The sequence below is a fragment of the Epinephelus lanceolatus genome, chromosome 4 (genome assembly GCF_041903045.1).
Source record: "Epinephelus lanceolatus isolate andai-2023 chromosome 4, ASM4190304v1, whole genome shotgun sequence".
Classification (NCBI taxonomy): domain Eukaryota; kingdom Metazoa; phylum Chordata; class Actinopteri; order Perciformes; family Serranidae; genus Epinephelus; species Epinephelus lanceolatus.
Genome location: NC_135737.1, coordinates 32,612,730 through 32,633,465, shown reverse-complemented (window position 1 = coordinate 32,633,465; position 20,736 = coordinate 32,612,730). Strand labels below are relative to the sequence as shown.

General features: G+C 41.1%; 1 protein-coding gene across 2 annotated transcripts; it reads left to right on the top strand.

The window, feature by feature from the left end:
• The first annotated feature begins 155 nt into the window (after window positions 1-155).
• Window positions 156-19,702, top strand: LOC117260263 (uncharacterized). Of its 2 annotated transcripts, XM_033632216.2 has the most exons (25): window positions 156-269; window positions 607-679; window positions 790-875; window positions 1,032-1,105; window positions 1,565-1,653; window positions 1,738-1,812; window positions 1,958-2,051; window positions 2,157-2,313; window positions 2,738-2,877; window positions 3,065-3,176; window positions 4,094-4,211; window positions 4,455-4,595; window positions 4,824-4,937; window positions 5,070-9,725; window positions 9,955-10,164; window positions 10,304-10,494; window positions 11,924-12,061; window positions 12,798-12,903; window positions 13,282-13,480; window positions 15,344-15,480; window positions 15,625-15,918; window positions 16,437-16,529; window positions 16,701-16,955; window positions 19,184-19,230; window positions 19,488-19,702. In XM_033632216.2, the coding sequence occupies exons 2-25, from the start codon at window positions 641-643 to the stop codon at window positions 19,489-19,491; spliced, it is 7,569 nt and encodes a 2,522-aa protein (XP_033488107.2). In that variant the 5' UTR covers window positions 156-269; window positions 607-640; the 3' UTR covers window positions 19,492-19,702. The 2 variants fall into 2 exon arrangements, with proteins under 2 accessions (XP_033488107.2, XP_033488108.2); XM_033632217.2 differs by lacking the exon at window positions 19,184-19,230.
• Window positions 19,703-20,736: the final 1,034 nt, after the last annotated feature.

Here is a 20,736-nt window from a genome sequence, read left to right as displayed (position 1 = left end):
CCCCACCTCCCCCAAAATCGAGCACGCCGATGTCATAAAACGAGCGCGTCGTTCAGTCGACTTCCGGCTTTTCAACCAATCAACTACAACTATTTTCACACGCGTCGATATGTGAAGACTGATTGGCTGGTTCAATCTTCAGCCACCCGTTTTGAATTTTATCTAGCTGTAGAGGCAGCAGTTGTTCGTAGCAGTAGAAGCATTGCATGTTTTTACAGGAGGAGCTAGACGGATAAACACTACAAAAAAGAGGCATAAGCCCTTTAAAGGTGAGTTACTGCCTGAAAGCAACAATTTATTACCGTCGGTCTTTAAGAATTATCTAAAACTTTCTAAATTTAGCTTTAATGTTACCTTAAGTTAACCAACGTTTGGTTTGAACTATCTTACTGTTAGCTTGTTGACAGTAAGTTAGCATTCTGCAACAATAATTCAGGAAGTCTTATCGTTAACTTTAACAAACATTACTTAATTATCGTTAGCTTAGCAGCTCGTGTATGAAATCAGCGTTAATAAACAGTGCTAAGTTAATGCGTGCTCATGTGTTAGCTTGATGAAGCTAACGTTAGCTGATACGTTTGTTTATGCTGTCTTTTTCGCTTATAGGTTGAAATCCCTTGAAAACAAAGGGTCAGCCAAGATGGCGATTAACTGGGGAGTTAAGGCTCTTCTCGGCTGGGTAAGTTGATAGTAACATTGGTTACAGTGCAAATGTGTTGACTCCAGGAAGGCTTATTAACCAGAGAGATAAAGTTTTATTTCACCAACTTGTAAACTATCTTTTTGCAGGTCAACACCTTAAAGCTGTCTGATCGAGAGATATCTATTGAGGATTTACAAGATGGGACAGTCTTGCTTAAAGTTGTTAATATGCTGTAAGTAGGAGCAATGTGTTGAAATGCCTTGTCTGTGTAAACAATAGAAGGTCAGTGATTGCTGATTACATTTGTAGGATCTCAGTGTTGTAGAGATGCTGATTCATTGGAGTAAACCTGTTTTACTCTTATTTTTTCACCTTTGTGTTATCTTAGGAAAAAGGAGCCCAAGTATCGTTTCAGTAATTCCACTGAGGAACGATTCAAGGTCATTGCAGACTTTTTGGAAAGTGAGTTTGTCTACCCATCTTACATACCTTCACATTTATCTTTAGTGTGATTTTAGTCTTTGCTATATTTACTAATAATGTATCACTCCCTTACAGCATATTGCTGGACCTTTTCCTTCCCTCTGCTTCCACTTTGTGTGCTAAGAAATGCTTACCATGTCTCACACCTACCACTGTGATGACTGGATGATATTGATTTTGTCATCTGACTCTACAGTATAGAGTCAGATCATCTTGTTGAAAGTTTTAAATCTGTTGCACCTTTGACCACACCCAGCAATGGGTTGGGTGTGGTCTCAAGTGTGCCCTGTTGCACTTGTAAACATGCCAGACAGGGAAGTCAAGATGTAAAGAACACACCCTGACTACCACTATCTTTTTTTATGTATCAGACTGACAGATATTGGATATTGTTGTCCTTTGAGAATTAACTTATCTCTGTTTTATTTTTTTTAACAGGGGATTGCAGATTTAGTGCAGCCAAGGGCACTTCATTATCATGGGCCAGCATTAGAGATGGCTTCAACCTAACAGTAGAAATTGCAAAGGTACAAGATGAAGAAAAAGAAATAAAACTAAAGACATAAACATAAACGAAGGTCCATTCTGACTCATCTTTCTGGTACCACCAGGTGCTTTTGTTGCTCGTTTACCATGACATAATGAATGACCGCTGCACTCTGAACGAGTTGGACTGTGATGTGGAGGTGAGTTGAAAGTTTGTTTTTTCTGATTTCCTACAAAGTATTATGTGTCCGCCACTTAAATACATCACATTTCATACATCATTTGTGGTGCTGTGCTACCATTTAACTCTTCCAATTTATTTGCATCCTCACTTTTATCTGTTAGCAAGAGATAGCACACCTAACTGGTTCCTTTGTGATGGAGAGCGATGGCTGCGTTTATCTGAGCGATGGACTTGATGCCTATTTGGCAAGGAAACGTAAGTAACAAATTTCTTACATTATCCATTTCTTTATTAAAATGACATGCTAGGAGACAAACACGCTCTAATACTTATCGAAATGTATTTCTCCATGAATTTCAGGTTTGCCTGTCCGCTGTGAAATTTTTCGATCAGCAACCACCTCTACCTCCAATGCGTCGACTATCTCCTCGTTCTCAGATGACGAGTCCCCCGTCTTCCATCGCAAAAAGAAAATCACATTTGTGGAGATGCAAACTGTGGCTTCTTCCTCAGTCAGGTACCCACGTGGATTCAAATTTATCCAACACAGTGCTTATCATAGGCATCAAATGTAAATAAAGCAATTTTATGGCCAACATTAATCAAAGATTTGGTTTGGCTATTAATCTGTTGAACCTCTTCACTAGACATTTTCCATCTTAATTAGATGCTTGTCTCCATTGAAAGACCTTTAGCCTGAGAGAATAACAAGTGAGATGAGTTTTGTTTGTATTCTGTAGTTGGGTTTTATGTACCTATTAAAGCAGTTTAATATACCATGCTTTGCTAAACCTGCTGTGACTGAGATACTTGTTTTCACACCATAACAAAATGGCTAACTTCATAGGGTTGCATATCACTATACATTAAAACACTTCCGATCCATTTATGTCATGATTTTGCAATTCTTTAGCTTGTCCCATGTGCTTTTATTCCCACAGCAAGTCTCCTCTGCAGGATATCATGAACACACCTAAATTTCAGTTGAGGAAAGTGCAGCGACAGATGATCAAGGAGAGAGACTACAGAGATGGGTTGGAGAGGGAGCTGGCCAGCAAGCTTGCACTTATTGCAGAGAGAGGTACTGCATTTGTGTGGTTGTGTTTGAATGAAAACATTGTTGGTTAGGCTGGTAAGAGAAATAGGTCAAACTCTTGTGAGTGATGTTTAACAAACTTGGACTGTTCTGTCAAAGACCTACTGAAAATGTGCATGTCCATTCCTTCACACATCACACTGACTTCAAAATGTCAAATCCTTTTCTTTAGAGTCCCATATTAACCAGCTGCAGTACCGCCTGGATAAGATGAAAGAAGAGCAAAGTGATCAGGATCAGGTTATCAGGGAACAAATCAATGAGCTTGAGACCAAGAACGACATGTAAGTACCTAAGGATATGCCTATTTATCAGTGCATGACAGAGCTAATGATAAGTGAATAACTTGTAAATCAAAGGTGTGTGTTCAACTTGAGTTTGAGATAATGTTTACTTCTATAGGCTGCGACACCTCCTCTACTTGTTTTATTCACACACGGCCCATGTTCATTTTGAATTAAAACAGAACAGACTGAGCTTGTAGCCTATAAGATACAAAATGTTATTGTTTGTAAACACAACATTCAAACTTGGCCCCTCCTCCTTGGCTCAAGGAGACGTTAGTAGAGCGAGCTACAAAGTGAATGAGGAGAGGTAACGGCGTTAATGAGATCAAAGCAGTGAATCAGAGGAACAAAAATATTATTTTGTGACTGTTTTACTGTGGTACGTTCTAAAGCACGAATAAACACACCCTCACCTCCGCACAACCCTGCTAAAAGTTGCTGCATCACAGGATTTTGTGTGAATTCAGCTGAAGTGCATGCTTGTGTGTGTGTGTGTGTGTGTGTGTGGCCCAACCCCACCCCTGATCAATCAGGCACACAGACCTGCAGCCGCATTCATACAGGAAAGAGAAAGCTGGTTGCTATGCTTATATAAAACCTCACGCTGCTATTGGCTGGGGACTACACACCACTACTCAAAGGCTGACACTCAGAAACGTCCTGAACAAACCAAAATAAGACGTAAATAGGAAAATACAGGCAGAGGGCAGGTTCTCTGCACATAGACACCACTGCTAGTCGGTCATAAATGATGATTGAGACTGATTACATTTGTGTGAATCTACATATTGTGTTTTTTTGTTTTTTTTTTTGTTTTTTTTTTGAAAATCCTGCAAGTATGCCTTAAGAATGTGCCATGAAATGGATTTAAAGAAACTGTTTTGCTAACTGTTCTGTTTTTCTTCTTGTCTCAGGTTGCAAACACGTCTTAATGAGATGTTAAAGCAGAATAAAGACCTCAAGAGTAACTCCTCACTTATGGAGCGCAAAGTGGATGAGCTGTCAGATGAAAACGGTGTGCTCGCGTCGCAGGTAATGACACACAGCAAAGGTTTCTTGCTGTTAAATGCTGCTAATCCCCTAAGTGAAAAGACAGTCATGTGCAATGTGTATGTCCTTCAAAGATTCAACACGAGCAGACTTCTCTTGAAGCAAGCATGCTGGTGTATATGGGGAATATGCCAGTCTCAGCAGCAATAGCAAGACAGAACAAAACAGACTCACATGTGTCAGTGTTGCTGATCCTAAAGACTTTTTCTAACGTATTTGTTGCAGGTGAGAACAGTGTCTTCACAGCTGGCCATCTTTGAGGCAGAAGTTAGCAGGCTGACAGAGACCCAAGCATTTGCCCAGGAGGAGTGGAGAAGCAAAACAGGCCACTTACAGTCCGAACTTGACCAAGCTACTGCTCAAAAGGTAGATACACATTCACAACAGAAGCTGCATTCGAAACTGCTTTTGATTTGTTAAATTTTATCAAATAATGTAGATTGTACTCACTAAAATTAAACTTTTTTTAAAGAATAAAAGCAATCCTATTAGTTATGTGTTGATTGAATTAAATCATTTTACTTGTTCATTACTTGCTGATTATATTTCTAGGCAAAGGTGTTTTAATGTATTATGCTCCTTTTTGTTCCTCAGGAGCTACTGACTGAACAAATTCAGATCCTCCAGGGAAAGATTTCCTGTTTGGAGGATGAAATAAGCAGGGCCACTAAGGAGGAAGTAGGGGAGAATATGGGGCCTGTAATGGAGGTAAAGTCCATGATTCTGTGTAAAACTTCACAAATGTTTGTAAATCAAAAATAAAGTCTGCATGTTCTCAATCTTTTAAAATCTACTTTGGATTAAATTGTTACTAATTGTCTTCTCTTCTTAAATTTCCAGCGAGAAATGTTGACCAGTTTGAAGATTGAGCTGGAGAACACATTTTGCTCCCTGAAACAGGCTGAGGTGGAGGTGCAGGCCAAAACACAGCAGCTGGCAGAGTATCAACAAGAAATTAATCAACAGAAAGAGCTCCTGAAACAGCAGGAGTCCCAAACTGAAGAAATGATTCAAGCCAAGGATGAAATTCTAGACAAACTGCAAAAGGAGATTGTTGAGCAGAGAGTAGCCCTTCAACAAGAGATCCAGGATCTTAAGATTCAGCTTGAGCAAGCTGAGCAGCAGAAAGCTGAGCAGATGAGCAGACTACAGCAGCACATTACTGCTTGTGAACAAGAAGTTGAAAAACTTAAGGAAATTAAGAAAGAAAAGGAAGACCTTCTCTCCCAGACTGAAGAAAATTTGAAAGATCTCAAGACAAAATTATCTGCTGCTAGTTCTCTCTTAGCTGATAAAGACAGACAAATTGACAGCCTTAAAGGAGAAGCTGACATTCTTAAAGATGAAACCAAAAACAGGAAAAATGAAATTCAAGCCAAAGAGGAAATGCTTGCCAAATTACTTCTGGAGAAGTCTCATGAGCAAGACATTTTTCAGAATAAAATCCAGACCTTAACAGACCAAGTAGAAGACCTTAGCTCATCTCTCAAACAGGCTCAGCAGGAAATTCAATTTAAGCAAGACCAACTGACCAAAACCCAACAAGAGAATGTCCAACAAAGGGAAGTACTCCAACAACAGATTGTAACCTGTGAAGAGGAGATTCAGAGGTTAAAAGAAGAGATACAAGAAAGAAACGAGCAGCTTGTTCTTCTAAAGAATGACAGCTCTCGACAGTCTGAATTGTTGGAGCAAGAGATAACAGGTCTAAAATGCCAACTAGAAAGTTTAAATGACTCTCTTAGAAAGGCTGAGGGACAAGTTCAGGCTCAGAAGGTCATGCTTACAAAGCAGGAGCAGCAAAATGCTCATCAGACTGAGGTCCTGCAGCAACAACTTTCTGCTTCTGAAGAGAGGGTGAGGAGCATGAAGGAGGAGATCCAGGCTAAAGAGGAACAGATGGACATGTTGAAAAATCAAAGTTCAGAGCAGTCAGAACTCCTACATGAAAAGCTCCAAGATTTAAAGAAACAGGTTGAGTGTCTCAGTTTCTCACTGAAGAATGCCGAGGAGAAGTTGCAGTCTAAGGAAAACCTGTTTGCTGAACAGCAGCTACAGAGCACTCAGGATATGGAGGCTCTACAGGTACAGATGGTGGCATCTCAAGAGGAGGTGAAGAGGCTCAATGAAGAGATTCACGCTAAGGAGGAGCAATTAGTTCTGCTAAAGACTGACACCTCTACACACTCTGAATTACTACAGCAAGAGATTGAAAGTCTGAATAAACAAATAAGTACTATGAGCAATTCCCTTGAGATCGCCAAGGACCAAGCCCAAGCCAAAGAAGATGCGATGGCCAAGCAGAAGCAGGAGAGTGCTTTGCAGATTGAGGCGCTTGGAAAACACAGTGCAGATCTTGAGAAGGAGGTTAATCGGCTGAAGGAGGAGATTCAAACTAAAGAATGTGAGGCAGACCTGTTGAAGGTTGAGAGCTGCAAAGAGTCAGAAGTGCTGCAGAAGGAGATCCAAACTCTTAAAGACCAAGTAGAAAGTTTGAACGAATCCCTGAAGACTACAACAGAACAAGTTCAGGTTAAAGAAAACCTGCTGACTCAAAAGGAAATGGAGATTTCTCAGGAAAAAGAGAAATTTCAAAACATGATTACAGCCTCTGAAGAGGGGATTCAAGGGCTTAAAGAGCAGATCCAGGCTAAAGAGGAACAGATGGGCTTGTTGAAAAATCAAAGTTCAGAGCAGTCAGAACTTCTACATCAAGAGCTCCAAGATTTAAAGAAACAGGTTGAGTGTCTCAGTTCCTCACTGAAGAATGCTGAGGAGAAGTTGCAGTCCAAGGAAAACCTGTTTGCTGAACAGCAGCTACAGAGCACTCAGCATATGGAGGCTCTTCAGGTACAGATGGTGGCATCTCAAGAGGAGGTGAAGAGGCTCAATGCAGATATTCATGCTAAGGAGGAGCAATTAGTTCTGCTAAAGCATGACACCTCTACACACTCTGAATTACTACAGAAAGAGATTGAAAGTCTGAATAAACAAATAAATACTATGAGCAATTCCCTTGAGATCGCGAAGGACCAAGCCCAAGCCAAAGAAGATTTGTTGGCTAAGCAGAAGCAGGAGAGTGCTTTGCAGATTGAGGCGCTTGGAAAACACAGTGCAGATCTTGAGAAGGAGGTTAATCGGCTGAGGGAGGAGATCCAAACTAAAGAATGTGAGGCAGACCTGTTAAAGGTTGACAGCAGCAAAGAGTCAGAAGTGCTGCAGAAGGAGATCCAGACTCTTAAAGACCAAGTAGAAAGTTTGAACGAATCCCTGAAGACTACAACAGAACAGGTTCAGGCTAAAGAAAACCTGCTAACTCAAAAGGAAATGGAGATTTCTCAGGAAACAGAGAAATTTCAAAACATGACGGCAGCCTCTGAAGAGGAGATTCGAGGCCTTAAGGAGCAGATCCAGGCTAAAGAGGAACAGATGGACATGTTGAAAAATCAAAGTTCAGAGCAGTCAGAACTCCTACATCAAGAGCTACAGGATTTAAAGAAACAGGTTGAGTGTCTCAGTTCCTCACTGAAGAATGCCGAGGAGAAGTTGCAGTCCAAGGAAAACCTGTTTGCTGAACAGCAGCTACAGAGCACTCAGCATATGGAGGCTCTCCAGGTGCAGATGGTGGCATCTCAAGAGGAGGTGAAGAGGCTCAATGCAGAGATTCATGCTAAGGAGGAGCAATTAGTTCTGCTAAAACATGACACCTCTACACACTCTGAATTACTACAGAAAGAGATTGAAAATTTGAATAAACAAATAAATACTATGAGCAATTCCCTTGAGATCGCCAAGGACCAAGCCCAAGCCAAAGAAGATGCAATGGCCAAGCAGAAGCAGGAGAGTGCTTTGCAGATTGAGGCGCTTGGAAAACACAGTGCAGATCTTGAGAAGGAGGTTAATCGGCTGAAGGAGGAGATTCAAACTAAAGAATGTGTGGCAGACCTGTTGAAGGTTGAGAGCTGCAAAGAGTCAGAAGTGCTGCAGAAGGAGATCCAGACTCTTAAAGACCAAGCAGAAAGTTTGAATGCATCCCTGAAGACTACAACAGAACAAGTTCAGGCTAAAGAAAACCTGCTGACTCAAAAGGAAACTGAGCTATCTCAAGAAAAAGAGAAAATTCAAAACATGATTACAGCCTCTGAGGAGGAGATTCGAGGGCTTAAGGAGCAGATCCAGGCTAAAGAGGAAGAGCTGATCACACAAAGAAAAGAGGGCTCCATACATTCTGACATACTACAGCAAGAGATCAAATGTCTCAAAAACCAACTTGCTAATATGGGTGACTCTCTCACAAAGGCTGAGGAGAAGGTTCAGACTCACCTGGTTATGCTCACCAATCAGGAGCAGGAAAGTGCCCATCAGCAGGAGCTTCTGCAGCAACAACTCTTAACTTCTGAGGAAGAGGTGAGGAAAATGAAAGAGGAGATCCGAGCTAAAGAGGAACAAATAATACTGCTGAAGACCGACAGCTCAGAGCAGTCTGATTTGCGACAGCACGAGATCCAAAGTTTAAAGACACAGGTGGAGACTCTTAGCTCCTCACTGAGGAAGGCTGAGGAGGATATGAAATCCAAGGAAGATCTGTTGGCTCAACAAGAGCAAGAAAATGCTCAACAGAGGGACGCTCTCAAAAACCTACAGGAGAAAGTTGAACAAGTAGAGATTCTGAATAAACAGATTTGTTTACGGGAAGAAGAGATTCAAAAGCTAAAAGAATCTCAGAGTGAGAATGAAAACCTCCTCCTCAAGGCTGAGGAGAAACTGCAGACACTTCAAGCAGAGCTGACTGCAGTCAACACACTCATAACTGATAAAGACCAAAGTTTGAACACTCTCAGAGAGGAGGTAGCTGCCCAAGCTAACTTGGTTCACAGAGCCAAAGAGGAAGCTGAGGCCAATGAGAAAATGCTGGCTAAGATAAAGGAGGAGAGCTCCAACCAGACAGATGCTCTTCACCATGAGATCCAGGATCTGAAAGGGGAACTGAAAACCACTTCTTTGAATCTTCAGGCTAAAGAGCAGATGTTACTTGAAAATCAGAAGGAGTCTGCTGAGCAGATAGACCTCCTCCAGCATCAGCTTGCCTCTGTAAATGCAGAGCTGAACCAACACAAAGAGACACAAGCTACAGACCTAAAACTGAAAGAGGCTGCACAGGACGCCACTTTTAGGGAGAAGGAGGCACTTGCTCAGGAAAAGGAAGCGCTCATGGCCAGGATACTCCAGGCGGAAAACAATCAGAAAGCTCTGGAGAAACAACTTGAAGGCATGGTGTTTGAAAAGGAGAGACTTGCTCAAGCCAAGCAGGCTGTAGAGAGAGAGAACACAGCTTCGCACAAACTGGAATCTTTGCTACGGCAGGAGGTGGAAATATTAAAAACGGAGAAAGAGAAACTCTTGAGAGTAAAAGCCGAAGAAATTGAGATGCTAAAGAGAGATCTGCAGGAACAGCTCTCTGCTAAATCTGAGGCTGCAGAACACTACAAGGCACAGGTTGGTGTGACCACAATCCCCACAGAAAAAACCCTCTAGTTTCACTACTTGTATCTCTCTCTATATTTGTTTACAATCAAAAATGATTGATTTAGATATTTTTCTTTATGCTTGTTACTTATTGATTGCACTACTTCATATGCATACTCGGTTGATTGACTTGTTTGGTGTCAGATGAGAAGTCTGAGATTCATGCTAAGATGTTTATTTTATTACTACAATGTCGCAGATGGAGAAGGCAATGAGTCATTACAATGTCAAGAAGCAGCTTCTCCAGGAGAGCCAAGAGGAGGTGGCTGAACTCAAGCGTTCCTTAGAGGTTAAAGAGCGTGAAGTGAAGGCTACTACCATGGAAAACAAACTGCTTCAGATGGAGTTGGACAAGGCCCAAACCAGTGAGAAGGCACTTTTGAACAGGGTGGGCAGTTTGGAGGCACAGGTTGGTACTGTATTTTGAGGTATGAGGAGAACTGAAACATGGTCTCTTAAATTACTGTTAAAAAATAGAAAATTTTTAGAGTTCGAGGACATTACAGCAAATGATTGCTGCTGATCGCTGTATCTGTTTGCTTTTTTAGCTTGCCTATGCTGACCGTAGCCTGCGGGCACAGAATAAGATTCACGGTAATGAAGGAAGTGCTACAGAGTCTGCTTACCTGGAGGTTCCCAATGCTCACTCAAGTGTTCACACTAGAGCACAGGTGAAGAGAACTATGAGCTCTGACAGCCTGGACCAGAGCTCTCTGGAGGACTCTCTGAACAGCACAAGGTACTAAAAATCTCGGATACAAAGCATGACATCTTTTAGAGCTGCAGATATTTTATTGCATGCAGCTATTTCATAATGTCATTAAAATAACTAAAATATTGTTTCCAATTCTGCCATTCCAATTTTGGTTTGTGTTTTAGTGGATTATACTTAGGGCTGGGTATCGTTTAAAAATTTTCGATACCAGTACCCTTAAAACGATACCGATACCAACTGCGTACTTCATTCGATACTTATTTTTAAAACTTCATTCGATATTAATCATGTGAATAGAAAGCAATCAGTTGCGTAAATGTCTCCACTCCTCCCCATTCGAAAGATTTTTACACAAATACATTTTGAAAATAGCTCCGTCCATACCCCTGCACCCTTTCTCCCTCACACATACTCACAAACAAACAGCCCTCCACTCCACCCTTTCCCACTGGGTCCTCGGGATGGGGAGTGGACTCAGGGGAAATGAGGTAACACACACACACCCACACACAGAAAACACAGTGGCAGTGTAGCACCATTCAGGCCTCTGTTCTGCTCTGTCCATCAAAGTTGTCAATCTCGGGGCATTTCTCATTGCGGCCCCCTGCCCTCTCTCTCTCTCTACTGTTAGCCAAGTAACCCTGAAGTTTTCTCCGTGTTTGTTGAGGTGCTTTATCATGTTAGTCGTATTCCCGGTTTTTCCCCGAAATAATCTTACCTCATTTTATGCATTTGTACCAGGCGCCACAGGCGTTTAGTACAGCCATACTTTTGAGCGTTTTGCTGGCATCTCGGAACGCTGACCAGCCAACTCCGCTACAGATGCAGCGCGCATGGCTTCAACCCGCTTCATCGCCATACAAACTGTTGTTGTTGCGGTGGTGTACCAATCACACGGCGCATTGAAACGAAGAAGGCTTGCGGTGATTGGCTGCGAGCAAAACCATAGAAACAGTCATTTTTTCTAGATCTGGGTACAAAAAGAACTGATTGCAGGGTATTGTTTGACAGGCGCAGTTTCGGTACTACTTGGTACTGGGTTGTTTCGGTCGATACCTGAAAAGTATCGAGTACCAATACCCAGCCCTAATTATAATCTTATTATTTGTTCTTCTTTGGAGTATGTCAGCTGTCAAAAACTGTTGCACACTTTTGTGAGTGAGGGAACTGTTACTCAAACCTCAACATGCACAAAATAATGGCATTCAGGTGTATTACGGCAACAATTAAAACTTTTTATATATTTTACCTTTTGGGTTTGGGATTTTGGACCATAAAAAAATGGACTTGACTTTATGTTTTCCCTATCGAGGAGTTCCCATTGTCCCAATGACAATGAAGGTTGGCCTTTTTCTGTGCTCCATGAAAAGCCAGAAAAATCTTTCATCAGAGGCATAGTGGTAATCTGCTGTGATTGTAACGCAACATAATGCTCTGTTTCTTACCTTTGCAGGAAACTTTCGGCGCCTGATGAATCAAGCACACCACTTGTTCGCAGTTCAGAGCGCTTGGCAGCCAAACGCCGGGGTCTCAAGGCCGAGTCCTTGGAAACCCTGTACTTTACACCAATAAACAACAGACAGGTCAACAGGTATGTCAAACGGTTTCGACCACCTTGGTATTTCACAGATTAGCCACCTTTAGGAGGTTTTTCAGATTACAGTCAGTGAGTGAGAGAGGTGGGTGTTCTAGAGTCCCCCTAAATTTCCTTTCAGTATATTAACTGTAGATGTGGGTGTCTTTGAATTGCTAACCTTTATTCAGCCTTCTGTGCACTACATTATATAGAAAAGCTTTAGGAGAAAGGCTTTTCTGGTTGTATTCCTGTAAGATTTTATAATTTTTAGGAAGACCAGATATCAAAATCAGCAAAGTTAGTCTTTATACAGTATGTGGAAATGCACCGTCATCTAGGGTCAATACCAGCATAATTGCAAAGCAGTGTTTTTTGAGACCAGTTGAGATTTTTGGCCTTAACCTATAATCAGTCACCACTAACGAGCTTCATTTATCCTGGCTAGCATTTTTTGTGCTTTTGTTTAATTGGAGTGGATCTGACGACAGTTATGGAACTCATCTGACCACAGACAGAGATAAATAAGAGACATAAAGATATGATTTACACCTGTTAAAATAAAGCTTAGCCCATCAAAATAAAAATGTGAGTAATGCAAGAGGCGATAGTTGCCCTGACTCCAACTAAAACTATCTGGGCAATTCTCCTTTCCCTGTACATACATTTTTCTGATTTTAGTGAAACCTGAACCACTGTTTTTTCACCATACTCTGTTACTGAGAATCTTGTTTTTCTACTTCACCCCCCTCAGGACCAGCACAGAGCTCAAAATGGAACCGGATTCAGCCCTGAAAAATCCGACTTCATCTGTCAAGCGACGCAGAACCACGCAGGTTATTAACATCACCATGACCAAGGTGGAGGAAACTCACTTACACATTCATTGCATGTTTTGCATGTTCACAATAACACACACAGTTGAATCACTGTACACTTTAATAGTCACAATGGTTTCCATCTCACTGCGTCTGTTCAGCTGGTCTTAATTATTTACTAATTAATTTTCATTAACATTTTTATCTGAGGTTTTAACCATCATACTATGACAAATTGTAACTGTAGAGCTCTGTGGCTCTACAGATTGTTTGGAGCATTGCTCTCAGCACAGTCCAGCAGTGTTAAAATGCATTCAAAGGGCTGACCCCAAAAGTTTTAACTTGCCCTTTCAAAGCATCTTCACATTCCCACTGCAGTATTACTGTAGCTGAAAGTGACTGTGAGACTCTGGTCTGTAGAAAACCCCAGGTAGCGGTGAACATGATGAGACTTTCTACAGCCTGGCCTCAGCTCGCTCCCAGCCGAACCTCTCCAGTGCCCACTCTGCACGACCCGTGTCTTTGGAGCTGTTTGATACACCTGGAAGAATGGCCGGTGCTGCCAGCAACCAACTCATCGGCCTTCCAGGGTACAGACGGAGCACAGTGCATTCACAGAGTAAGTAGATCCCCGGCTTACTCACAGAAGGTTTTACTGCAGGGTGAGAAATAGAGTGAGAGGTTGGGCTGCAAAACAAAACATGGAGATCCTGGACCTATGAGGTGAAACAAAGTTTTTTTTGTTTTTGTTTTTTTTAATTTTGCTCAGCTGCCTGTAGGTAGTGTGGAACAAGGGCTGCAATTAAAATAATTTTCATTAGCCCTTTTTACACAGTACTGCTACATAGTCCTTTCTTTGTACCTCCGGAGCCACCTACACAGAGCCAAATGACGACGGCTTCATTCTGCTCCAGGGTGTTATTATACACTGCAGTGCTGCTTTGCAGAATCAAAAGAGGCGTGACGTGTAACACATCAGCGTAGGCCTCTAGTGTGACATATAACATGCGTCTGCAGCGCTTTCTAAATAACAACAACATCACCATTAACATGTCAACAACAATCATTTACCATCCCTGTTATATGGCAGCTGATCTTATCCTCTGCTCAGGGGGTAAGGAGCTCCCAGACCTCATTGTTTTCCCAATTTGCGGACATTAACGATAGCTGTTCTTCTTCTTTGTGCTAGCTGCTAATTGCTAACAGCTGTTACCTATGTAAATCTCCTGTGGTGGGTCGCATGCAGAACGTTGTGATAATGTCACACCCATGCTGCCCATGATCCTGTCCCGCAGACTGTCCTTTTTCTACAGACACCATTTTGGTGCTGTTTCTGCCTTCCGAGGCGGATCAAAGGCAAGGCCACTCTCCCTCCGTTCTGTAATCTCACCTTATATACAGCATGGCGAGGCAGCATAACGGCATGATAATTCTGCCTTGAACAGGCAGTGTAAAAGGGGCTGTTATTAATTAATTTGCCAACTATTTTGTCTGTTAATCTTTTAATTAGGGGTGGGAATCACCAGATGAGCCATGATACTTGAGTCACAATACAATATTATTGCCATTTAAAATATGTTGTGATATGCTGAGTGTTGAGATAAAATATATTGCGATTTATTACCTTTTTTCAGCTGTGAATTATGTCCCGAAAGAAAAACGTTGTCAACATCTGTTTTATCGAATAAGTTTTCAGTCAGTTCATCTTACTTTTTTGCAGCATTAAAATGAATCTAGTGGACTGAAAAAGCATCTGACTTTATTATTCTAATAGGCTACATTTAATAAGTTTTAGAAGGCTAAGTTTAATTTGTATTTGTAATATTAATAATTTATATAATTTAAATGTTGTGATACTATGCTATGCTATATCGACCCCCCACCCCCCACCCCCACTATTAATCCTATGATCTTAAAAACATTAGAAAACAGTAAAAAGGGTCATCATGTGGTTCCAGCAAACAGTCCAAGTCCCCAGAGTATTTATTTTATTATAAAAGACCAAAAAAAGGTGCAAACTTTCAAAATTATCTTATTTTATCTGTTGATTTGGGTTTTGTATTGTCTGTTATTTACACGGACAAGGGTTTTTAAAAATTACTGTTTGCTGTTGCTGCATTGGCTTGTGACACGTGTTTGAGTGATTACAGTAAACTTGAGTCACTCAAGGTTCCTCTTGTGCTGGGAGAGTACCTACTTTAAAATAGCAGCCAGAAAAGTCTCTCAAAATGATGTTCAAAGAATCATTCTTCTCTCTTATAGTACAAGCACACTATAAAGGGGGGGTTCTGCTGGTCGGAAAATACCTGCCTTAACACTTTCTTTTTAAATTGAGTAATTTGGAGACAAGATGCAGTTAATTAGTTTCTGATTAATGGTAAATGATCTCAGATGGATATTACAGTTGTAGTAGTAAACAACTGAGATTTTTTTTAAAGATGTGTATGTAACTCTTATTTATTTCTTCATTTGTTGTCTTCAGCTGCTAGTACGTTCTGCGCAGGGGCAGAGAACGAGCCCGATGGTGCACCTGACGATTGGATGAGGATTGCGGAGCTCCAGTTCAGGAACAAGGCCTGCCTTCCTCATCTTAAGAGCAGCTACCCTGTGGAGTCTGAGGTTGGCAGATAGGGACACATGCACACACGGTTAACACAACAGGCATACAGTTGCACGTACATATTAATTAACACACACTGATGTTCTTGATGGCATTCATTTCCCACTAGTTTTATTAAGTCCCTCTCTGTCTGGTCCTTTTAGACTGGCCGTGGCGGTGTATTAGTTTTCACAGACGAAGAACTGCGCACCGGTGACCCTTCTGACACAATCCGTCGGGCATCCATGATGCCTGGCCAGCTGCAAGAATCTCTTGCCTCCCATCGACGGTCCTTCATGGTGGGACAGACAGGTGCCGCTGCTGGTACACGTTCTCATCGTCTGTCCTTAATGCCAGGCCAGCTGCCATCAAGAACTGTCGGCTCCTCTCAGGTCAGAAGCCCGAAAGGCACAAAGCGGACTTCATCTACTGCGTCTGTACATCAGACTTCACCTGAGGTTGGTTTGCATCAGTGTGCACAGAAATATTTGTCACATCTTGATGTTCTTGTTTGAGCCTGACTGAATCGCAATAGATAAATGTCTTACAGGCTTACAGAATGCCCACGGCTGGTGCAACACATGAACCATCTTCTACGACTGTGCATCAGGGGAACACTAACATGCACACACATTCCTATGCGTGCATCACATACTTCCTCCATGCACATTCCACGAGCGCACAAGGCAGCTTGGGCCTTAAAGCTCCCACTTAGTATTTATTATTATTACAGTTATTAGTTCCTGCAGCTTCAATGTTTTCTTGGACTAGTGTCTGATATCAGCAGATTTTTTTGAGTATCGTCCTCCAATCATAGTGGTCCGGCTTTGCTTTTGGGTGCTTCTTATGGTTGTGATCTGAAAGGTTACTTTTTTTTATAAGTATTTAAACTTAATAAAAATAGGTCTAAAAACCAATTTCCTGAACCCCCTCTTGTGTTTTTTCTAACTTGTCTTCTCTTGTCTCTATCTGACAGAAAAAGCCGAGGGCCAGCTGTTTCCCACGTCCACTCACCCCCAAAAATAAAAACGTTCTCAGCGAACCTTATTTTCAGCCTGCCCACAGTCCAGTGAGTGTAATGCACACACACACACACACACACACACACACACACAGAGAATTATCTGGTCGGTTGAAAATAAAGATGAGAGAATTAATTTATTGATATTGTCATGGACGCAACTGTGCATATAATATTTTGGATTCTTCTCTAACAGTTTCACTTGTATTATTCTTTCAGGCTGATCGGAGGCAGTCTATGATGTTTACTATTGACAACACGCCTAAAAACAGCAACTACCTTAAGAAAGGCCTGAACAAACTGCGTGGCTCCACCCGGAAATCCCCAGGCAAAAGTTTAAAGAAGTCGCCTGCTAACGCATCTGCACGCAAGGGCCAGGAAAACATTCGCTCAGGGAATACTCGTACTGGAACAGTACGAGCAGACAGAGCTGGCAGCTTGAAGTCTCCTGGACTGACGGCCAGTGCTCGCAAGGTAAATACACACAAACAGATCCATTCAGGGTTTCACATGGCACCCTTAAATAATGATTTTAAGTTATCCTGTGGCGTTTTCTCTGACTGCACCGTATGTGCCCATGCCAGCATGATGCCTGTTGTGTCGTAGCAAGTGCAGGCAGCATATGAGGCAATCAGGTATGACATAGAATCTCCATCAGCTGATTAAAAAAAACTAGGGATGTTCCTAACGACTAAAGGGGGATTTATACTTGTGCGGCAGACCCTGTGCATGTGGCCTACGCTGTAGTGAGCATTTATACTTGTGCAGTGGCGTGTCTGTGTCACTCTGCAGTTACACCTCCAAAACACTAGTTGGTGGCGGAGCTTTCTGTGAAGTGCTGTAAAGTTTGGTTGATTCAAAACACACCCAAAACACACATTAAACAAATACACAAATCAGCTTCATTATAACTTGCAGCATTCACAGACAAAGCACTTGTCTTTTGCTGGACCCATTTTCCCCACAATTAGAACATGCTAATGTTTTTGGCACAAGCCTATGGCACTTTACATTGTATAAATTAGTCTAGCAGCTAGTGGCCTTCTCTCTACTCATATGAAGCCAGGGACAACAGCAACATTTAACAAACAAATATAAGATGCTAACGTTATTAGCACAAGCCTATGACATTTTACATTGTTTAAATTAGCCTAGTGACGAGCGGAGATTTCCTCTGCTCATATGAGGCCAGGATGAATCCTGAAGTATAAATCCCCGAAGGATAAATCACGCACAAGACTTAATGCTATTTTAGTGGAGGCTGTATTGTCTTGACAACTTATTGTTTTTTTATCTGTGAAATTAAAGTAAATAAAAGCTTTGTTTCCACTGAGGGAAATGGTTTCGGCTTACAAATATAGACAGGAGGTCTGCGTCGCTGTGGTGTGTAGTTACATTTCTGGGGAGGTGCACGTCACGTAGCGCCTACGCCATACGTACAGTGTCGATTCGACACAGAAGTATAAATCCCGCAAAATTTCCATGATGTTTAAAAAGAAGTTTAAACAAAGACTATCCCAAGAGTCTTAAAGTTTAAAAAAACAAAACAAAAAAAAAAGATTATTACAACGGCATTTTCATCGGGTAATGGCAATTTCATGAAATAACAATTTATATAATATGTTTAACCAACTAGTATTTCTGGTGTTGACTAGCCAGAGTAGCAACGTTTATTTGGCTAGTCGACTGATCCTGCACATCTTAAACTCAAACCACAGCAGGAAGTGGAGATACTTTAGTTAACTCTAATCTCAGCAGAAGCTTTTTTGAATGTTTCATACCTGTGCCATTCACATTGCTCTTTTACTGGCATATTATTATTTTACAGTAAGAGTAAGGACCTCTGCTGTCCACAGAAGTATGAGTCATTCAATCAGTAGTTGTCACATTAAGTCATATTATGTAGAACTCCAATGAAATGCAATCCTGTTAGCTCCTCCAACTTGTGCACTGTAATTTAGTCCTGTCTTTGCTTCCTCTTACATTGTAGGCTGCTGCTTTATAATTGACCGTCTTTCCAGATGGTTCTGGTAATCCATTATTTTGGTTGTGGACTGACTTCACTGTTGTTTTACAAATTAAATCCACCGCAGACTCAGTGAATTCATTGATGTCATCGTTGCCGGTGGTGTCCTGGAACGTGCTCCAGACTCTGATTGGCTCCATCTCTCATGTCAGTGGGGGGATGTGTTGTAGTTTGTTTACATATCTTGACCTCAACAAGATGGCTGCATGGTCGCTTCTCAAATGCGGGCAGGGGCTCTGCTCTGTAGCGGCGTACAGCACAAATCCAGACTGTTTATTCTCCTTGTGGTGTGGGGTGATCAGGAACAAGACAGCACCTCACATTCCCACAGTAACACCAGTCCTTATTCACCTTAAAGCACATGCCTCCTCCCCTTCTCTTGCCAGACTCCTCTGCTCTGTTAGATTTGCATATAGGAAAAGAGTCGCCTGGCTAGATGCGGTCCAGTACTCCAGGATTTAGCCAAGTTTCAGTGAAACAAGGGAGGTAACAGTTCTAGATATCCTGTTGGAAACTGATGCAGGCATGGAGGTCATCCAGTTTATCATCAAACACTTGAAAGATTATGTTTGGGTGTCTCTCATTATCGATCCAACTAATGAAGCAAATCTACATGACTGTGAAAGAGACGTTGCTTGAATGTGTTCAATCTTCACATCTCAGTAACTGTTTTCAGGACCGTGTGTTGATAAAGGAAGAAAATCTCACTGGAAGTCTTAAAAGGTCAATTAAAAGTAATTTTAATTTAGTTAATGGGGGTTTGCTTCTTTACACGGGTTGGTGGTTTTCACGTTCTGCCATAATAACTCACGGTGTGTTCATTTCATATCAAAGGGTTGTCCACATGTATCTGTCACACATAGCTAAACACTAACAGCATGTGACTTCAGCTTTTACCAGATATAATATTTATTAAATTATGTTTCTCTGGGAGCTTTTATTTAATCTGATTTATCTATTTATTTTGTTTTTTCCCACAGATGATGAGCAGGATGAAGGTGTGAGGAGGACTGCCTCTCCCAAATTGGAGTTACGATCGTCTACAGTTCGACTTAATTATACTGTTTTTTCTTTTTCTTCTTCTTTTTACAATTTCACTTTTAAGATTGTCCTTCAGGGTTGTTTTTTTTTTTTTTTTTAACAATCTCTTTGTAATATATTTACATGTTTATCAATAAAAATATTTTAAATGACACTGGGAAAGCTCGCTGTTTGAGACCTCTTGCTGCAGTTCATTGGCAGTCCAAGTAATCCTGACAGAGAGCTCATGCTCATGTTTAAGGACAGGATTTTTTTGACAGATCTGCAAGGGGTGTCCGTTTGGAGAGGGGTAGATCTTTGACTTGTAATTCAAACATAATTCAGTCCTAAGATTAAAATACAAAGTTGTGTTTATCTACATGTTATAAATTGACAAATGGAGGCAAAGAAGTCCAGTGTTTCCACTAACATGTCAGTCTGACGTCATCCATACTTCATACTATAACAGTTCATGTAATAATACACTATTACAGTTAATGTGAACCTGGGTCACAGAATAGTGCTGTCTCATTTAGCGTATGAATATAGGTCACTTAAGTTTCTGACTATTGAGCAAGTATTCCGGTATGTGCCTCAAACCTTCACAATAAAAGCAAAAATTTTGAGCTTTAAATTTCAGTGCATTATGTTTAACAGTGGAGGCTAAATCATGAACTGAACATGTATTATACATTAATATGTAGATCAAAAACTATATGTCAGCATAGTCCTGACCTAATTTTTTGTTCATTTTGTAGCTGTGTACAAAAATGTCTCTCAAAGTAGACCAGATAGTATAATGTTACTTTAAATGTTAACATGAGTGTGTGAGGACAAAGTCATTTGATATCTGATTTGTGCATTGAAATGAAAGGGTAATGTGTCACCACTCACTGCTGTACAATTTGGCAGACTATGAGGGCCTAAAGTTGTTTAAAATGTTATATCTTGCACAACTACAGATAAAATGACAACATGAGGATAAAGAACTGATCAACTGAGGTTTTTCCACCGTTGACAAAAAGGCTTTGTTGTTTTTATCCCAGTAAAGTTGATTGTGAGTACAAGCAGTACTTCGCAATACACAGGTTAAGTATCGTTATGTGTCAGGATGATTGTTTTTGTATAGCTATATACTTATTTGTGCACTGACTGCTTTTGGATGTTTGCATTACAGTTTTTCTCAATTGCTAAGACATGCTGGGATCC

Coding starts and splice junctions, on each gene's coding strand:
- LOC117260263 (XM_033632216.2), top strand. CDS start 641: ATGGCGATTAACTGGGGAGTTAAGGCTCTTCTCGGCTGG. Junction 12,904..13,281: donor TTAACATCACCATGACCAAG/GTGGAGGAAACT, acceptor TCTGGTCTGTAG/AAAACCCCAGGTAGCGGTGA. Junction 13,481..15,343: donor GAGCACAGTGCATTCACAGA/GTAAGTAGATCC, acceptor TGTTGTCTTCAG/CTGCTAGTACGTTCTGCGCA.